Genomic DNA, 14,532 nt, shown 5'->3' on the forward strand with positions numbered 1-14,532 from the left:
TAGCTGGGTGCCCAGTGCAGGGGTAGGGTGTCGCTGAAAGGGGTGAAGTAACACAGGGGAGGGTTGTGTCTCTCCTGGGGTCCCTCCTGGGGGGCACAGCCACACACCACCCCTTCCTCAGGACTGAGCCAGAAGGGTCAGTCTAGCCCCTATGACACAGGCTCTCACTTATCCAGGGGGCACAGATTGGAAGGGGAGAGCCAATGGAAATCCCCTCATTTCCGCCCCCCCCCATGCAGAGCCCCCTGCATCACCAGCTTTTACACTCATTTTCAGACCCCTCCCTTTAGTTATAATGGGGCAACATGGCCACCTGCCTGGGGGCTATGGCGTGCTGGGAGCACGATTTAGGGCTGATAACCAAGCACGGGCACTAGGCTACCAAGCACATGCCTGGAGTAGCCCAGCTGAGTGGCTTAAGTAGCAGAGCACGGGCTTTGGCACTGACAGTTGCCCGTTATGTGCACCCCCTAAAGCATGGCCAGACACCTGTCCCTTGGGGCTGCTGGTCTCTTGCAAAGGATGAGAGAGGGGGAGATTTTTAGCCCTTTGCATGTGAGGTTTCTGAGCTGCCCCAAAGTACCAGCCCTGCTCTCTCTGAGCCTGAAGCACTCAAGTGTGCCCTGAGCTTTAAATATGTAGCATCGACTTAAGCACATGCACAAGTGCTTTCCTGAACTGGAGGTGCTGGGTTGGTAGCAGCATGCGATGCATGCGCCCACTCCCTCCTTTAGCCAGCACTGCTGGGCGGTTACCATGGATTCCTCAGAATAACCTCTGAGGAGAGATCAGAGCTCGTCCTGCGGCTTTTGGGAGTTGTGGAGCTTTGGTTCAAGGCTGCATTTGTCAACTTTCATCTGTCTCCAGATCAAACAGAGATGCCATGGGGCTCCTGGCAGGGACTGGCTTGTGGCTCTGTCCTGACATGCTTATGGGGAACCCCTCTGCTTCGTGTGACACACTGTGTCGCTCCTGAAATCACTCCAGTGTGATCGGAAACGCTCCTTTCCCTGCTGGAGGCAGACACTGAGGGCTGGGAATAAACCACCAGTGCATGGGCAGAGTGGTAGTTGGATGCCTCCCTAAACAGGGATCTTGCAACGCTGAGTGAGTGCTGGCTGCTCTTATAATATCTAGGAAGACGGGAGACTGGGGAGCCGGTGGGTGGGGATACACCTGCCTTTCACCTTTGGAGATCTCAGCTGCAATCCTGAGCTAGGCCACAAATCAGAATTGCCTAGTCCCTCATTCACGGCGCTCCAGGCACAGCATAGAATCCCAGTCCAGCCCTGCTGTTATTATTGTTGAACGTTTGTATTGCGGTAGCTTGAGACCCCACTGTGCCAGGTACTGTACAAACATATAGGAGAGAATGGCCCTAGCCCCGAAGAGCTTGCTGCCCATTCGGCATGGTGGCCCAGGACTGGAACTGCAGGTGCTGATGTACTGTTGGCAGAGCTTGGAGGCAGGGCAGGGCTAGCAGGAGAGGCAGGTGATCAGGACTGAGGTGCACTGGCAGAGGGACAGACCAAGGAGAGGTGAACAGGTGCAAACAGCACTGACAGAGCCAACAGCCATTGAACGTGCAATGTCACTCCAGCCCCTCTTGTCCTTTGTGCTGCCCCAGCTCTGCCATTTGCTCCCTGGGTGCATCCGGAAGATCCATGAGGTCAAGGGAGCTGCCAGGCTGCGAGGGGAGAGAGAGAGAGAGTCTCCTTGTGTTCTCAGTAGTGCTGCCCCATGCCAGGTCCCACAGCCTGTAGGGAATTCCCTTCCCATCCCCTCAGCTGGAGCTTGGTGGCCACCCGTGGTTGCAAGCGGGCTAATATAAGGGTGACACATTGGTGGGGACCCAGCCTCGGTCTGCAGGACTTACTTCCCTCTGGATGTTACAGCAATGATCGGTAATTTCCCGAGAATACAGGAATGGTCAGGCTGGGGCAGACCCATGGTACGATGCCCTGCAGCAGTGGGCAGTGATGGGAGGAAGGCAGTTGTTAGGGTTGGGAAGATTCCTGCACCCTGCAGGCGATCAGCTTCTTACCCATGGAAACAGGAGAGGTGCTTGCCCTGCTCAGCCTGGCGGGCAGTCTGATCGATTCTCCTCTGCTCCAGCCTGCCCCACCCAAATAGACCCATTCCTGCCACTCCTCCTTTAGCATCCCTCGCTGGGCGACGAGGGAGTGGTGTCTTTTCTGAGACCAGCACCCCTCTGCTGCTGAATTTCTCACATTGATGTGGGTAGGGAGGCAGGGTGGAACCTGTGACCGTTCCCTGTGCTGGAAGCCTCGGATACCAAGCAAAAAAAACCCCAGCTGTTGGGATGGCCCATCCCTTAGTCATCTGGATTGGACTTTGTGGTCGCTGGTGTCTCTCCAGCTGGCTACCCTGTCTAATGGGGAGAGGGAGCGGGAGCAGAACCAGCACAGGGGAGTGAAGCCCAGCTGTCAGCTGGCATTAGCACTGCCTCTCAGACACCCATAGACCCTGGTTTCCAGGCCGGGGGTGGTTACCAGGCAAGCTGATATCAGAGACAGGTTCTCAGCCCCTCCTGCTGCTGTCTGGGAGTTGCCTCCTGCAGGGAGATAGGAGGGTTCCAGGTTCACTGGGCCAGGCCCACATGGGTGCCATGCATGCCCTAGCAAGGCAGGAACTTGTGCCCACATGCATGTAAGCGCTGGTCACATTGGGGGCAGGCACTATTCCCTCACATGGCTGAGATGGGCCCAAAGCAGCTCCGAGATCAAACACCGTCAAGCTTCAGAGAAGGGCAGCTCCCGCTCTGAGCTTCATGGGCTGGGCCCGTCTGTCTTTTTCAACCCCCAGGGTGGTGGTAGGTGCCTTTGGAAGCAGCCACATCCCTTCCTGGCCCTCCTTCCCATTCCTCCTTCTACCCCCTTCCCTCCATTAGCCTCTTTTCCTCCCTCTGTTTCCATTCTGCTGTCTCTCCTGTTGCCATCCACCTGGCCCATTCTGGGATCTCTGCGCTAGACGCCCCTGAGACTGGTGCCCCATCCCCTCGGATTCCCCCCTGTAAGGAGGGAGGAGGCAGGAGCTCCACGCCTGCGATGAGAAGCCAGTGGCTACACAGAGGTTGACTCAGCTTCTTTTCTGAGCCTTTGAGCTCTGTGCTGGGATTGGAACAGTATGAGCTGCTGCCATGGTCATGTGATTGTGTACAGTTGCAGCAGTTCCTCGCATGGTTTCCCTGACAAGGATGGTAGTCGGTAGCATATTTTGGCTGAAGAAATTCCCTCTCCATGGGAACTGTGCTAGGATCTTGCTAGCAATAGCTGGGTATAGCCCTAATTGTGGCCAGCATGATTTTGATCCCAGTGTGGGATGGGACTCCGAGTTGGGAACAGTCTTTGGCCAGCCAGATGCTCTGTGGCGTCCAGCCCGCTATCCAGATTAGGAATGTCATCCATTCTGCTGTAAACTTTTTATGACTGGGCTTTGTATCTGATGTTTCCTCTAATCAGCCTGGTTAAATCGTGGGAGATTCAGAACACTCCTTCCTAGGAAATTTCTCACCCAGAGAAAATGCATTCCATGTCATTCCACATCCTTTTGGACTTCGCTAACTGCTTTTGTTCTGACCCATATCCAGCCTTTTGTCCAACATTTGAAGAGCCCAGAGGCCCATGAATGGATTTTCATTGGGTTAAGAGTCATGCAGTTGGCATGTCTTCAGCACTTTCATGGAATGCTAAGTGGGTGCTATTCTAGAAGCCGATGGGTTAATTAGATTGAACCACTGCTTGAGGCTGCATCTGACGGGCCAAAACATACACAGCTTTTCTGTCGGATGCTGCCATCTTGTGTTGCCTTGAAACCAAACCAAATGTTGCATTGACAGGGTTCGTCAGCGGCCCTAGGGGTTACCCGCAGGTGATGCTGTGACATTTCCAGCTAAAGTAGGTTTTCTTTTCCTGAGTTTATACCTGCTGCATGCATTGTGGTTAGCCGCTGCTTGGACAGTAAAAGAGCGAGGGTAGTCTGAGGAAGGTCAGAGCCAGCCAACTTCCTGCTCTGAGCATGTTTGTTCAGGGTGGTTGAAACCAAATGAACTGCAACCTGAAACCTTTTGAAGTCTTTCAATAAATTCCTTTCCAATACAGTCACTGCAACCATAAAGAAAAGCTCAACACACACACTAGAAGGAAGACTGGGACCCAACTGCCTGGTGGTTGTCTTTGTAGCTTTTCAAAATTGCTGTTCTGTTGCAAAGAGTGAAGGAATTGGGACTTTTCTGTTGTCTCAAAGGCAATGCATGGCCTTAGAAGGCAGCGAGGTGTGCGCAGGGCGCTGTCCTGAGCAGGTTCATGTGAACAAGAACTCGCTTCTTTCTACATACAGGCGTGGAAAGTCGTGGGAGCTGCCAGACTGCTGCAGTCAGGGGTAGACTTACCATGACACAATCAGATGGCTTCCGTTCTAATTCCTGTCTGCTTGTTTTGATTACATTAAACCCACCCACTGTGGACGTCTGGTGGCCAGCTCCACTGCAATGTATAACCAATGCAGTTACCCCCCTTCCCCCATCACTTGGATGCTAGCCCCGGCACAGGGTCGAGAGCAGGGATGGGTGAAAAGGTGCCTGGTGCCTGAACTGAAGTTTTCCAGGGTTGGCAAAACTTTGGAGAATCTTTTATAAACTGATTCCCCACCCAACTCAGGCGTTTCCTGCTTTTAGCTGGGGCCAGAAGTGGAATTGTGGTAACAGCACGAGAGCGGCTGTTCTTGCAGGATCCAGTGGAGCCAGGGAGTGCTGGAAAGCATCCAAGAAATCCAGCCGGGTTAAACTGCCAGTCTCATCTCTAAGCCAGTGGGGTGCTGAGAAGCATCCAGGCTTCTTGCGCTGTCCTGAACCAAACCTCTAGAGCTTCTCCTGCATGTTAATCTCTGGGGACGGAGGCTCGCGTTGATTTCTCATCTCTAGCGTCTGGGTAGCGCCTGTCACCCGGCACAGGCTGCCTCCTGTTGCAGTGTTGAGGCAAAGCCCTAGTTTAAGCGAGCGGAGGCTGTGATGCTGGGTAACAAGTTCACGCACAGCAAGAAATGACCCCAAGTTTGAAAGGGCTGCACAGCCATGGAGTCTGGCTGTTGCTGGGTGAACCTCTCAGGGCTGCAGACAGCAGGGTGCCATCTTGGGATCTCTCAGCTCAATGGGACTTGAGGGTATTCAGCACCTCCGGCTGTTGCCAGACAAGGCCCTTAGGGTGTGTCTATACTGCAATAGAACCCCCATGGCTGGCCTGTGCCAGCTGACTTGAGCTTGCAGGGCTCAGGCTAAGAGGCTGTTTAATTGTGGTGCAGAGGGTTCGTGGTTGGGCTGCGAGACTTCCCACCTCACAGGGTCCTCGAACCTGAACCCCAGGGAATGAGTCTGTCACTGAATTGGACTGGACTTGATGACCCAGGAGCTCCTTCCAGGCCTGTGCTCCTAAGACATTCCAGGGCCTGTTCCTCTCTGTGTGAAAGGAATGGCCCTACAGACCCTCCTGAAGCAGCCACCTGCCCCTTGGTTCAGTCCCAGAAGTTGGTGCGTAGTTCAGACCAGTGGTGAAGTACAGCCATATGGAAATCTCCTGTCCCCGCCACTTCCCATGCAGTGGAGAAGACAAGCCATACCAGCTCCGGCCCCATGCTCCATCTCCCAGCAGAGCCTGCTGCACTGGAGAGTTGAATCTCAGTATAATCTCTATCCCTGAACCTTACTGCAAATCAGAGTAATTTCACAGCACAACCTTTCCTTGCAAGGATGGCTCCAACCTGCATTCTGTACAAAATCCCGTTTCACATCATGTTCTGAAACCTTGTCTTTGAGGGGGTTGCAGGGCAGGGGATGGGAGGCATCACGCCAGTAGGTTCCATTATACTAGGTAGATCACAGGCTGGCAGGGGCTGGATGCACCTCACCCCATTGGGTGCACCCCCTGCTCTGCAGCTACCCTGCTTGCAAATGTAGGAGCGTCATGGACAGGATCTAGACAGATCTATCCCATGCTCCCCAGCTGGAAATACAGTCATCGCAGCATAGGGCTAGTAAGACAGGGATAGAAGGCGGATCTCTGATGCTCTGGAGTGGTCTCTCAATATCCCCCCACCCCAAGAGATACTTTTTGAGTTACAGTGCAAGGGATTTAACTTTCCGTGCTATAATGGAAAGTCTTGCAACACCCCCCTTTCAGTCCCCTATCCCACGGCTATCCAAGGATGCAGTCTGCAGCTGTCAGTCACCTGAGGGTCACCTAGATCTCCCTTTTTTGGAAGACTAATTCTCCACAATTCCACCATCTTCCAGCATCTGCACCACAAACCTTTGTTTATTGTCCCTGCAGCATCATCCCCGTTATACTCCACACGTACCTACAGAGGAGCATGTTTGGTCAACTTCCCCCTGCCACCCTCTTGTTCCTAAACTACAAGGCAGGGGGGATTTTTGTCACTGATTTGCTCAGAGTCTCTTGCTTTGATGTGTGTTGAGTTCTTGCTGGCTGCACTGCTGCTTTATTGTTTTGTTGGCATCTGCACTGGGCTTTAGCGCATTCATTTTTAGAGACTCATAGCAGTAGGGAAAGTGATTGGAATGCAGGATTCGTCCTGTCCATGAGCAGAGAGGAGGGGTGTGTGTGTGTGTGTGTGTGTGTGTGTGTGAAGTATAAGTAATAAGCAGAGATAAATGGAGTTTTGCATTCTTCAGGCTCCTTGGTCCCTCCTTGTTCTTACTCTCCTCTCTTTGTTTTCTCCTTCCAGATCTTTCCAGGAGTGCCAGTCTCTCCGAGAAGGAGCTGAAAGAGGCCAAAGCCAGGAGCCAGAAAATCGCAGCCCAGCTAACGAACCCGCCCAGCTCAAACTCCAAAGGTGTGCTGCTCTTCAACAGGCGCAAGCAGAGGGTGAATGAGTTCACTTTGGCAAGCACTAGAAAAAGTGGCGAGGAAGCAGCCACAAGAGGCAGCCCGAAAGCTCTTCAGCAGAGCTTCCCAGACCATGGGAAATTGCTGCATTTGAGACGGACTTTAGAAGGCAGCAAAGAACTGAAAGAATTACTCTGCGCAGAAGACCCTGGACTGCAGATCCTTAAAGGCAACATGGAAGAATATGAGGAAAACACCTGCCTAGAGAAAACACAGTCCCCACCAAAGAGTGAAGTCAAAAGTGAGGAGATCGTTCTCCAGACAATCCCAGTGCCATCCCTCAAGGAGTCTCCTAGCGGAAACATAGAGCAGGTCCCTCTAACTATCTACTTAAAGGAGAACATAAAGGTAGCATCAACCAATGGAGTGCACGAACCTAGCGTCAATGAGCATGAACATGCACCAGTGATTGACAGCGAGAACAACGCGCCAGCTCTCATCAAGGAGCAGACGGCCCCAGTTATCGACAAGGAGCAGAATGGAGAAGTTATCAACAAAGAGCAGAATGTGCACGTGACTGACAAAGAGGCGGCTGCTTCGGTTACCGACAAAGAGGCGGCTGCTCTGGTTACCAGCAAAGAGTGCAATGGCGGACCCAATACACAATATTACGAAGTTCACCTCACTTTGACTAAACCCATGCCGGTGAAGAACAGAACAGCAAGACCATTTGGGACTCAATCATCAGCTACAACAAGCCAACCAACAGAGAAAAGTCCAGGGGTAGAACTTCCTCCACCCCCTACCTATGCAGAGACCTTGTTCAGCCCCCCTCCAGTAACTAGGGTCAGGTCGCCTCCTGCATATTCAGCCTTGTATCCTAGTGCAGAACAGAAGCCTCTCATTCTGCAAGGGCCTCACCATGGAGAAAGCAGATCAACGCCCTTGCATAAAACAGGAATACTAGAGGAGTCCATGGCCCGGAGAACAACTAAAAAATCCATGTTCACCTTTGTTGAAAAGCCAAAGGTGGCTCCAAACCCAGATCTTTTGAACTTAGTGCAGAATGCAGATGTAAGGAAGAAGCAGAAGGAGCAAGGAGAACCAGTCCAAGAGGAAGAACCATTTGCCCTTGGGGCAGAAGCTTCCAACTTCCTGCATCAGAATGCACTGAAAGGTGGGCTTCACCTGGATTCTGCAGACAATGCCCCAGAATGGTCTTCATGCCTGAAGTCCCCAAGCATACAACCTAAGCCTCAAATGAAACCCAATCAAAACCTAATCGAAGCAAAAGGAAAAGGAGCTGAACTGTTTGCCAGAAGGCAGTCAAGGATGGAGAAGTATGTTACTGAGTCCCCAGCGCACCCTGGCTTGGCCAGGTCACCTTCTCCCACCATGTCTCTGCCTCCATCCTGGAAGTATGCTTCCAATATTCATGTAACACCCGTGGTCTTCAAACACCCCCCCAAGAGTCCAGCCAGGTCATCAAAAACTCCTCCAGCATCTTTGTACAACAGCAACATCACGGAGAGTGAGATTTCCCAACAGGAGCTGGAAATCTCAAAGCAGCAGCCGTACCAGCTCCAATCATCTTTGTTCATCCTGTCCCCAGCTAAAGAACCGGTGAGGTCTTTGCCAAGAGGGGCACCACCCCCACAACCTGCTTTTTCTGACTCTCATTCTTACACGAGACATACCTCGTGCCCAACGTCTCCCTTGACACCTTCCCCTGTTTTTCATTCTCCTGCTCTGTCAAGTTCAAGCAGGCCAACATATGTTCCTCTTTCTCCATCCTCTGGGACTATGCTTATTGCTCAAGACATCAGAACAAGTGCCCCACCAGAAGCTCCCTTTGCATCCCCTTCCAGAGTTTTGTCACCAAGAGCCAAAGGAGTCTTCCAAGCTCCGAGACCGTCTTATTCCACCAGGAATGCAGGGATTGAACCCCAGGTGTGGAAACCTTCTTTTTACTTCAAGTAATGGGATTAAAATGGGTGTTTTAGGGGTTCCTCAACTGGCCACAATCATATCTAACTGGTGATTGCTGTGCAAAAAGCCAAACAAATCCAAACTAACCAGCCAATAGCTTGGAGGTTTTGAATGCAAAGAACGTGCCCATCTGTAGCCAGCCCTCCTCTGCCAGCTGTTGGCTCATTATGGTCCGGAGGATGCTGAACTGAGCAAGAAGAGCAGAATCTGGGCTCTTTCTGATGCAGGGCCTGGCCAGGGGAGGAGGAGTGTGGTGTAGCCTAAAGCCTACAGAGAGAGCCAGCCAAGCTGAGTATGTGTAACAAGTGCTGGAGAGTTTTGCAGACTGGGTTCTGGAGGGAGAGAGAAGCAGCGAATGCATGTCGTGCAACCTCTGAGTTTAATAAGAGCCCAAGTGTGCAGACCTTAGAAGATCATTACTAGAACCTTCACTGAAACAGCAGGAACTCTGGTGCCTTTTCTTTTCCTTGTCTGGCAACACTATGGAGCATCAACCCTCCAGCTCAGCCTTCTTCTCACCTTCTGAATTTCCACCTCCGCTTTGCAAAGCCTTTTGTGTGTCCTCTCTGCAACTTCACAGGCCATTCAGCTGCAGCCTCTCCTCTCCACTGACTCTGTCATGCGCACCTTACCAAAGGGCTTCCCAGTGGGGGGCGGTGGCATTTCCATCCAGCATCCGTTTCTGTCTCTTTTCTTCTATTCCTTATGTTTCTCCTGTTTTCTTCTGTTCTTTGCCTTAGTTTAACAGCATCACTCGAGCCCCTCCTTCCCCTCCCCAGAGCATAGGGAGAGCTGCTGCAGCACTGGGATGACAGGAGAACCTTGCTAGTCTCTGCCTGGCCTTTAGTTCCCTTCCCAGCAAAGAAGTAGCATCAGATCTTTTGGGTGTACGAGAAAGGGGGCTTTACCCACTTCATACTCCCTTGGGACTGTGCAGGGTCAATGGTATTAGCCTCTGCAATAGGGGCAGAGGAGGGGGGGCATTGGTCCTGGAGGCCCTCTGCACTAGCCAGCTGGGGTGTGTAGGGGAGGGCGCAGTGCTTTCTTAATAAAGATGGCACAGCAGCTGTGAGGGCGTGCTGCAGGGATAGCTTAGTGCCACATAGCACATCACAGCTGATGCTGCAGGGTGGGTTTTTCCATGCTATTAAAGCTTTGGGCCAGATGGTCATCTCGGGTGTCAGGGGAAGGCAGCGGAGTTGGGAGCAGAACCTAACCCCTGCAGGACAGACACTTGTGCACTAGCAAGTATTATCACACTGACTCACACTCCTCAGATCAGCAAACCAAGTTCACTTTGGGCTGCATTATCCCTCTGTTCTGGAGTAGCCTGTGCGTTCACACACCGGGTCTCGTATTCATCCTCAGCGAGTCTCCCAGGCATCAGTGCAGCCTAACGAGACTCCAGGAACAGGGTTCAAATGGGTGTCACTGGCTTTCCTCAGCTGGCTAGGAGCATGGTTAACTAGGGATCGAAACCTGACATTGCAGTGTATTTGCTTAAGCCAAAATGTTCCAACCATAGTGGATTTAGGTGCTGACAGGTAGGCAACTAAATCCATATTGAGGCACCCAAATCGAGGTGGTCTGATTTGCAGAGGTGCTGAGCCCGCCCCATCCCCCCAGGTCCCAGTGCAGTAAATGGGAGATGGTGAGGCTGAGTAGAAGTGGTTAGAAAATGGAAGGGGGATTTGGGGAAATTTTCAGGGAAAGTTGAAAAAAACAGTTTTTCTCTGTTTTCTGCTGAAAGAAGACACTGATGGGGAAGAATTTCATTGACTCGAAACCCCAATTTTCCACTGAAAACCAGTTTGGCCAGCTAATTTCTGACCAGCCCGTTCTGAAAATGAGGTCTCTTTTATTCCTTAGATTCAGTTGCCTAAATATCAGGTTTAATGTAGGGATTCAGGTTTGCAAATGTCCAAAGCACTCTCCACTCACATTGGAATGTAACAGGGAATGAACATCAGGAGCAGACAGGGTATTGAAATGTTACCATACAGGGCAAAAAGGATGATGTGTTACTTACAGTCCCTGGGAATTGCCAGTATTGCTTACTGTGCCTTCTACCTGCCATTTCAATGGTGAGGGCCATGGCGAGGCAGAGCCAGAAGTGACAAGGAGAATGCTATACAATGGAAACAGATTTACATATAAGGCCAGTGCCCGTGGAGTAGCAGGGTGTTGGTAGGTCAGGTACTTATGGGATGGAACAATAGAATGGTTACCATATGGTAGCAAGGCATTTCCAGGGTGAATCTCGATCTGATAGCTGGTGGTGTGGAATAGCGGGACAATTACATGGTTAATTTCATGGGATAGCTGGGTGTTTACTGGCTGTCATGGAAGAGCTGGGCATTTCCAGGGGAAGAGGCTCATCCTGCAGTCTTTACTCAGGTCAGACCCCCATTGGCTGCACAGGGCATTTGAACCACGTAGAAATGGTCAAACGATAACTGGTCAAATAATTTATTCAATGAGTTTCATGAAATCTTTGACTGTGGGGTGGAGAATGTGATTCACTCTCCTCCCCGCTATAGGTCTGAGCAATGACTGCAGGGCCTGGCCCCTTGGCCCAGCCTTTGGGGAGGGGTTTACTGCTATGCAGTGACAGGATAGCTACAGTACAGTGCATGGCAACTCCCTGGCTAGATTGTGCCAGGGAGACACAAGCTGGGGGAGACACAGGGGGCCTATTCTGCCACGGGATGCGGGTAACCCTCACTGTCATCACTGGAGCTGCTCTGCGCCTGCAGGAGAGGTTGCTCCCAGGCTGGTTTCCAGGCTCACGAGCGAGAACAGTGACCCGAGAAAGCCCAGACACGCTTGCCAGCTAGACTAGGCTTTTAGCTGCTGCAGCACCTGGACAAACCTCATTTCCTAGTTAGATCATGGGTTTGGCAGTGTCAGGTTGGACAGGTTTGTGGGCTTTTCCTGGGGAAGGGATGGACCAGTGACTCACAGCACATCCTGGAACAAATGCAGCTGAAGGAGCATTCCAGAGCAAGGAACCGGGCAGAGAGGAAGCGCTCACCAGTTCGGTGCCTTCCCTGCACTTGGAAACGTAGCCTACGATCCCGGTTGCTGAATTAACCCAGGGCAGGAAGCTAGTAAAGGTTTTGTAGCTCACTTGGACTCTACACTTTTTCCATGTTAACAAGGTTACTTTCGACTGTGCTTTTAATTCCTCTGCGTCCGTTTCCTTTACTGGCTCTGAGTACGTGCACAGATCTCTAATCCGTTTTTGCTCTTTCCTCTTGGATCTCAACACAATTTCATAGCAAAACTAACAGGCCCGTCTTGTACCTTCAGGGTTATTATTTGTCATTTGTATGGTGGGAATGTCTAGAACCTCCAGCCCTGGGCCAGGATCCCATGGTGGTAGGTGCTGTAGAGATAATGAATCAAAAGATTGTCCCTGCCCCAAGGAGCTTCTCTGTTCCTACTCCCTCCTCCTCTTCCATCACCACCCTCCTGGCGGCAGCATGCGTGGTGGGGAGGGGCCTCTTGTGCTCCGCCATGCTTGGGTACTGGCTGTGCTGGTGCTCCATTAGGTCGTTTAAGGGAAAGTCATTTAGAGCGACACTGATGTCACAGGCCCAGAGAGATGTGACAGGTAATCAACCATCCTGTCGTGCATTTTGGGCAAAAGTGGGCCTGGTGAAGCCATTGCCTGGCTGCATTCGGCTTCCCCCCGTTGTTTCGCTCTACACATACAGCTGGTGTCAATCAGCAAAGCTCCCCTGAAGTCGACTGACTTGTGTCAAATTACTCCAGCTGCAGAGTTGTCCCGTTCGGTGTAAAACCCTGGGAGAGCCTTTGGAATCAGAGGTGCTATGTAAACCCAGGTTAGGATGTGAAGTCAGTGGGGTGCCAGGGAGCAGTGTCTCTGTCTCCGAAAAACCACCCCAGCACACCCATGCAATGCCCCACTCCAATGCTTGGTTGATTTGCTGTTGTGATGTTTCCTAGACTTACTTTGAAATTTGATCTTCCTGACCATTAAGTTCTCCTCAAGAGGAAAGCGAAGTGACAGAACGCTGACCCTAGCAATCGCTCTGAGGTGAATCTGTGCCACCCTGCTTCTGGCTGGAACGCTACGTAAAAGTCGCCAGTTCCTGCCATGATTCTGTAGGCATACATGAGTAGCTTAGAGGAAGCCAGCTTGTTCACAATAGCTGTGAAGCCACAGCAGCGTTGGCTAGCTGTCTGAGTGCCATCCTACCTGGGATCCTGAGTATGTACTTGGGTGGCCAGCCTGTGCTGCCGCCTATGCTGCTGCTGCAGGTTTTCCTGCTATTTTAGCAAGTGAGCTTGACGAAAGCTGGCTTGGCTCTGTCAACATTTGCTGAAATCTCAGCGCCTTATGCCCACACACAGACAGGCCCATGTGGGCACACACAGGGGCATGCACAGACGCACATACATGCACACAGCTATATCTACATTAATCACTGGTAGGGCTCCCCTAGAGTTGCCACTTGGAGTGGCCCAAGGACACTGCTCACCGTCAGCTGCAGGGGAGATTGCTCAGCACAATTCCATATCTTGACTGAACACGTCCACTGCAAATCCAGGTCTGAGTGCCCCTGCGGAGGCAGGGCATGCCCCAGCACGCTCCTCTGGAGTTCCCCTTGGCTGGCAAGGCCAGACTTGGGGGTGGGTGGAGGGGTGTTGGGTTTTGGAGGAGGGAGGATTTTTATTGTGTGTCTCAATGAAACTTTTCAGTCTGCCCTCCTCAGTCTCTTTCACACCGGCCCAGCGTGGCAGCCCGGGCTGCACCTGCAGGGGGCGTCCATGTGCCATGAGCAGCTTCTCCGTGCTAGATAGCTGGATAGTCTAGTCCAGGGGCGCGCAAACTTTTTGGCCTGAGGGCCACATTGGGTTTCGTAAATTATAGGGAGGGCCGGTTAGGGGAGGGGGTCGTGGCCCAGCCCCCACCTCCTATCCCACCCCCCTGGACTCCTGCCCTTTCCAACCCCCCATTCCCTGACAGCCCCTCTGGGATCACACACACCCGGACCCTGTCCCCTGACCGCCCCCAGAGCTCTGCCACCCCATCCAACCCCTCCTCTCATTCCTGGTGCCCCTCCTGGGACTTCTGCCCCATCCAACCCCTCATTCCCTGACAGCCCCTCTGGGATCCCTGCCCCATCCACACACACACAGACCCTGTCCCCTGACTGCCCCCGGAGCTCTGCCACCCCATCCAGCCCCTCCTCTCATTCCTGGGACTCCTGCCCCATCCAACCTCCCATTCCCGGACAGCACCTCCGGGATCTCTGCCCCATCCACACACACCTGGTCCCTGTCCCCTGACCGCCCCTGGAGCTCTGCCACCCCATCCAACCCCTCCTCTCATTCCTGGTGCCCCTCCTGGGACTCCAGCCCCATCCAACCCCTCATTCCCTGACAGCCCCTCTGGGATCCCTGCCCCATCCACACACACACGGACCCTGTCCCCTGACCGCCCCTGGAGCTCTGCCACCCCATCCAACCCCTCCTCTCATTCCTGGTGCCCCTCCTGGGACTCCAGCCCCATCCAACCCCTGTTCCCGGTGATAGCCTCTGGGATCTCTGCCCATCCACACACTGGTCCCTGTCCCCTGACCACCCTGACCACCCCAGGTCCCCCTGCCCCATCCAACCTCTCCTCTATTCCTGGTGCCCCTCCCGAGACCCT

The 14,532-nt window shown here is 52.7% G+C and overlaps 1 protein-coding gene across 1 annotated transcript in view; it reads left to right on the plus strand.

Moving 5' to 3' along the window:
* The window catches only part of SYNPO (synaptopodin), a 39,700-nt gene that overhangs the window by 20,166 nt on the left and 5,002 nt on the right, over positions 1–14,532 (plus strand). Inside the window, exon 2 of the mRNA XM_032771920.2 lies at positions 6,760–8,810. Within this exon, the coding sequence (XP_032627811.1) occupies positions 6,760–8,810 (2,051 nt within the window). The remainder of the gene's footprint in view (positions 1–6,759; positions 8,811–14,532) is intronic.

The sequence above is a fragment of the Chelonoidis abingdonii genome, chromosome 7 (assembly GCF_003597395.2).
Source record: "Chelonoidis abingdonii isolate Lonesome George chromosome 7, CheloAbing_2.0, whole genome shotgun sequence".
Lineage (NCBI taxonomy): Eukaryota > Metazoa > Chordata > Testudines > Testudinidae > Chelonoidis > Chelonoidis abingdonii.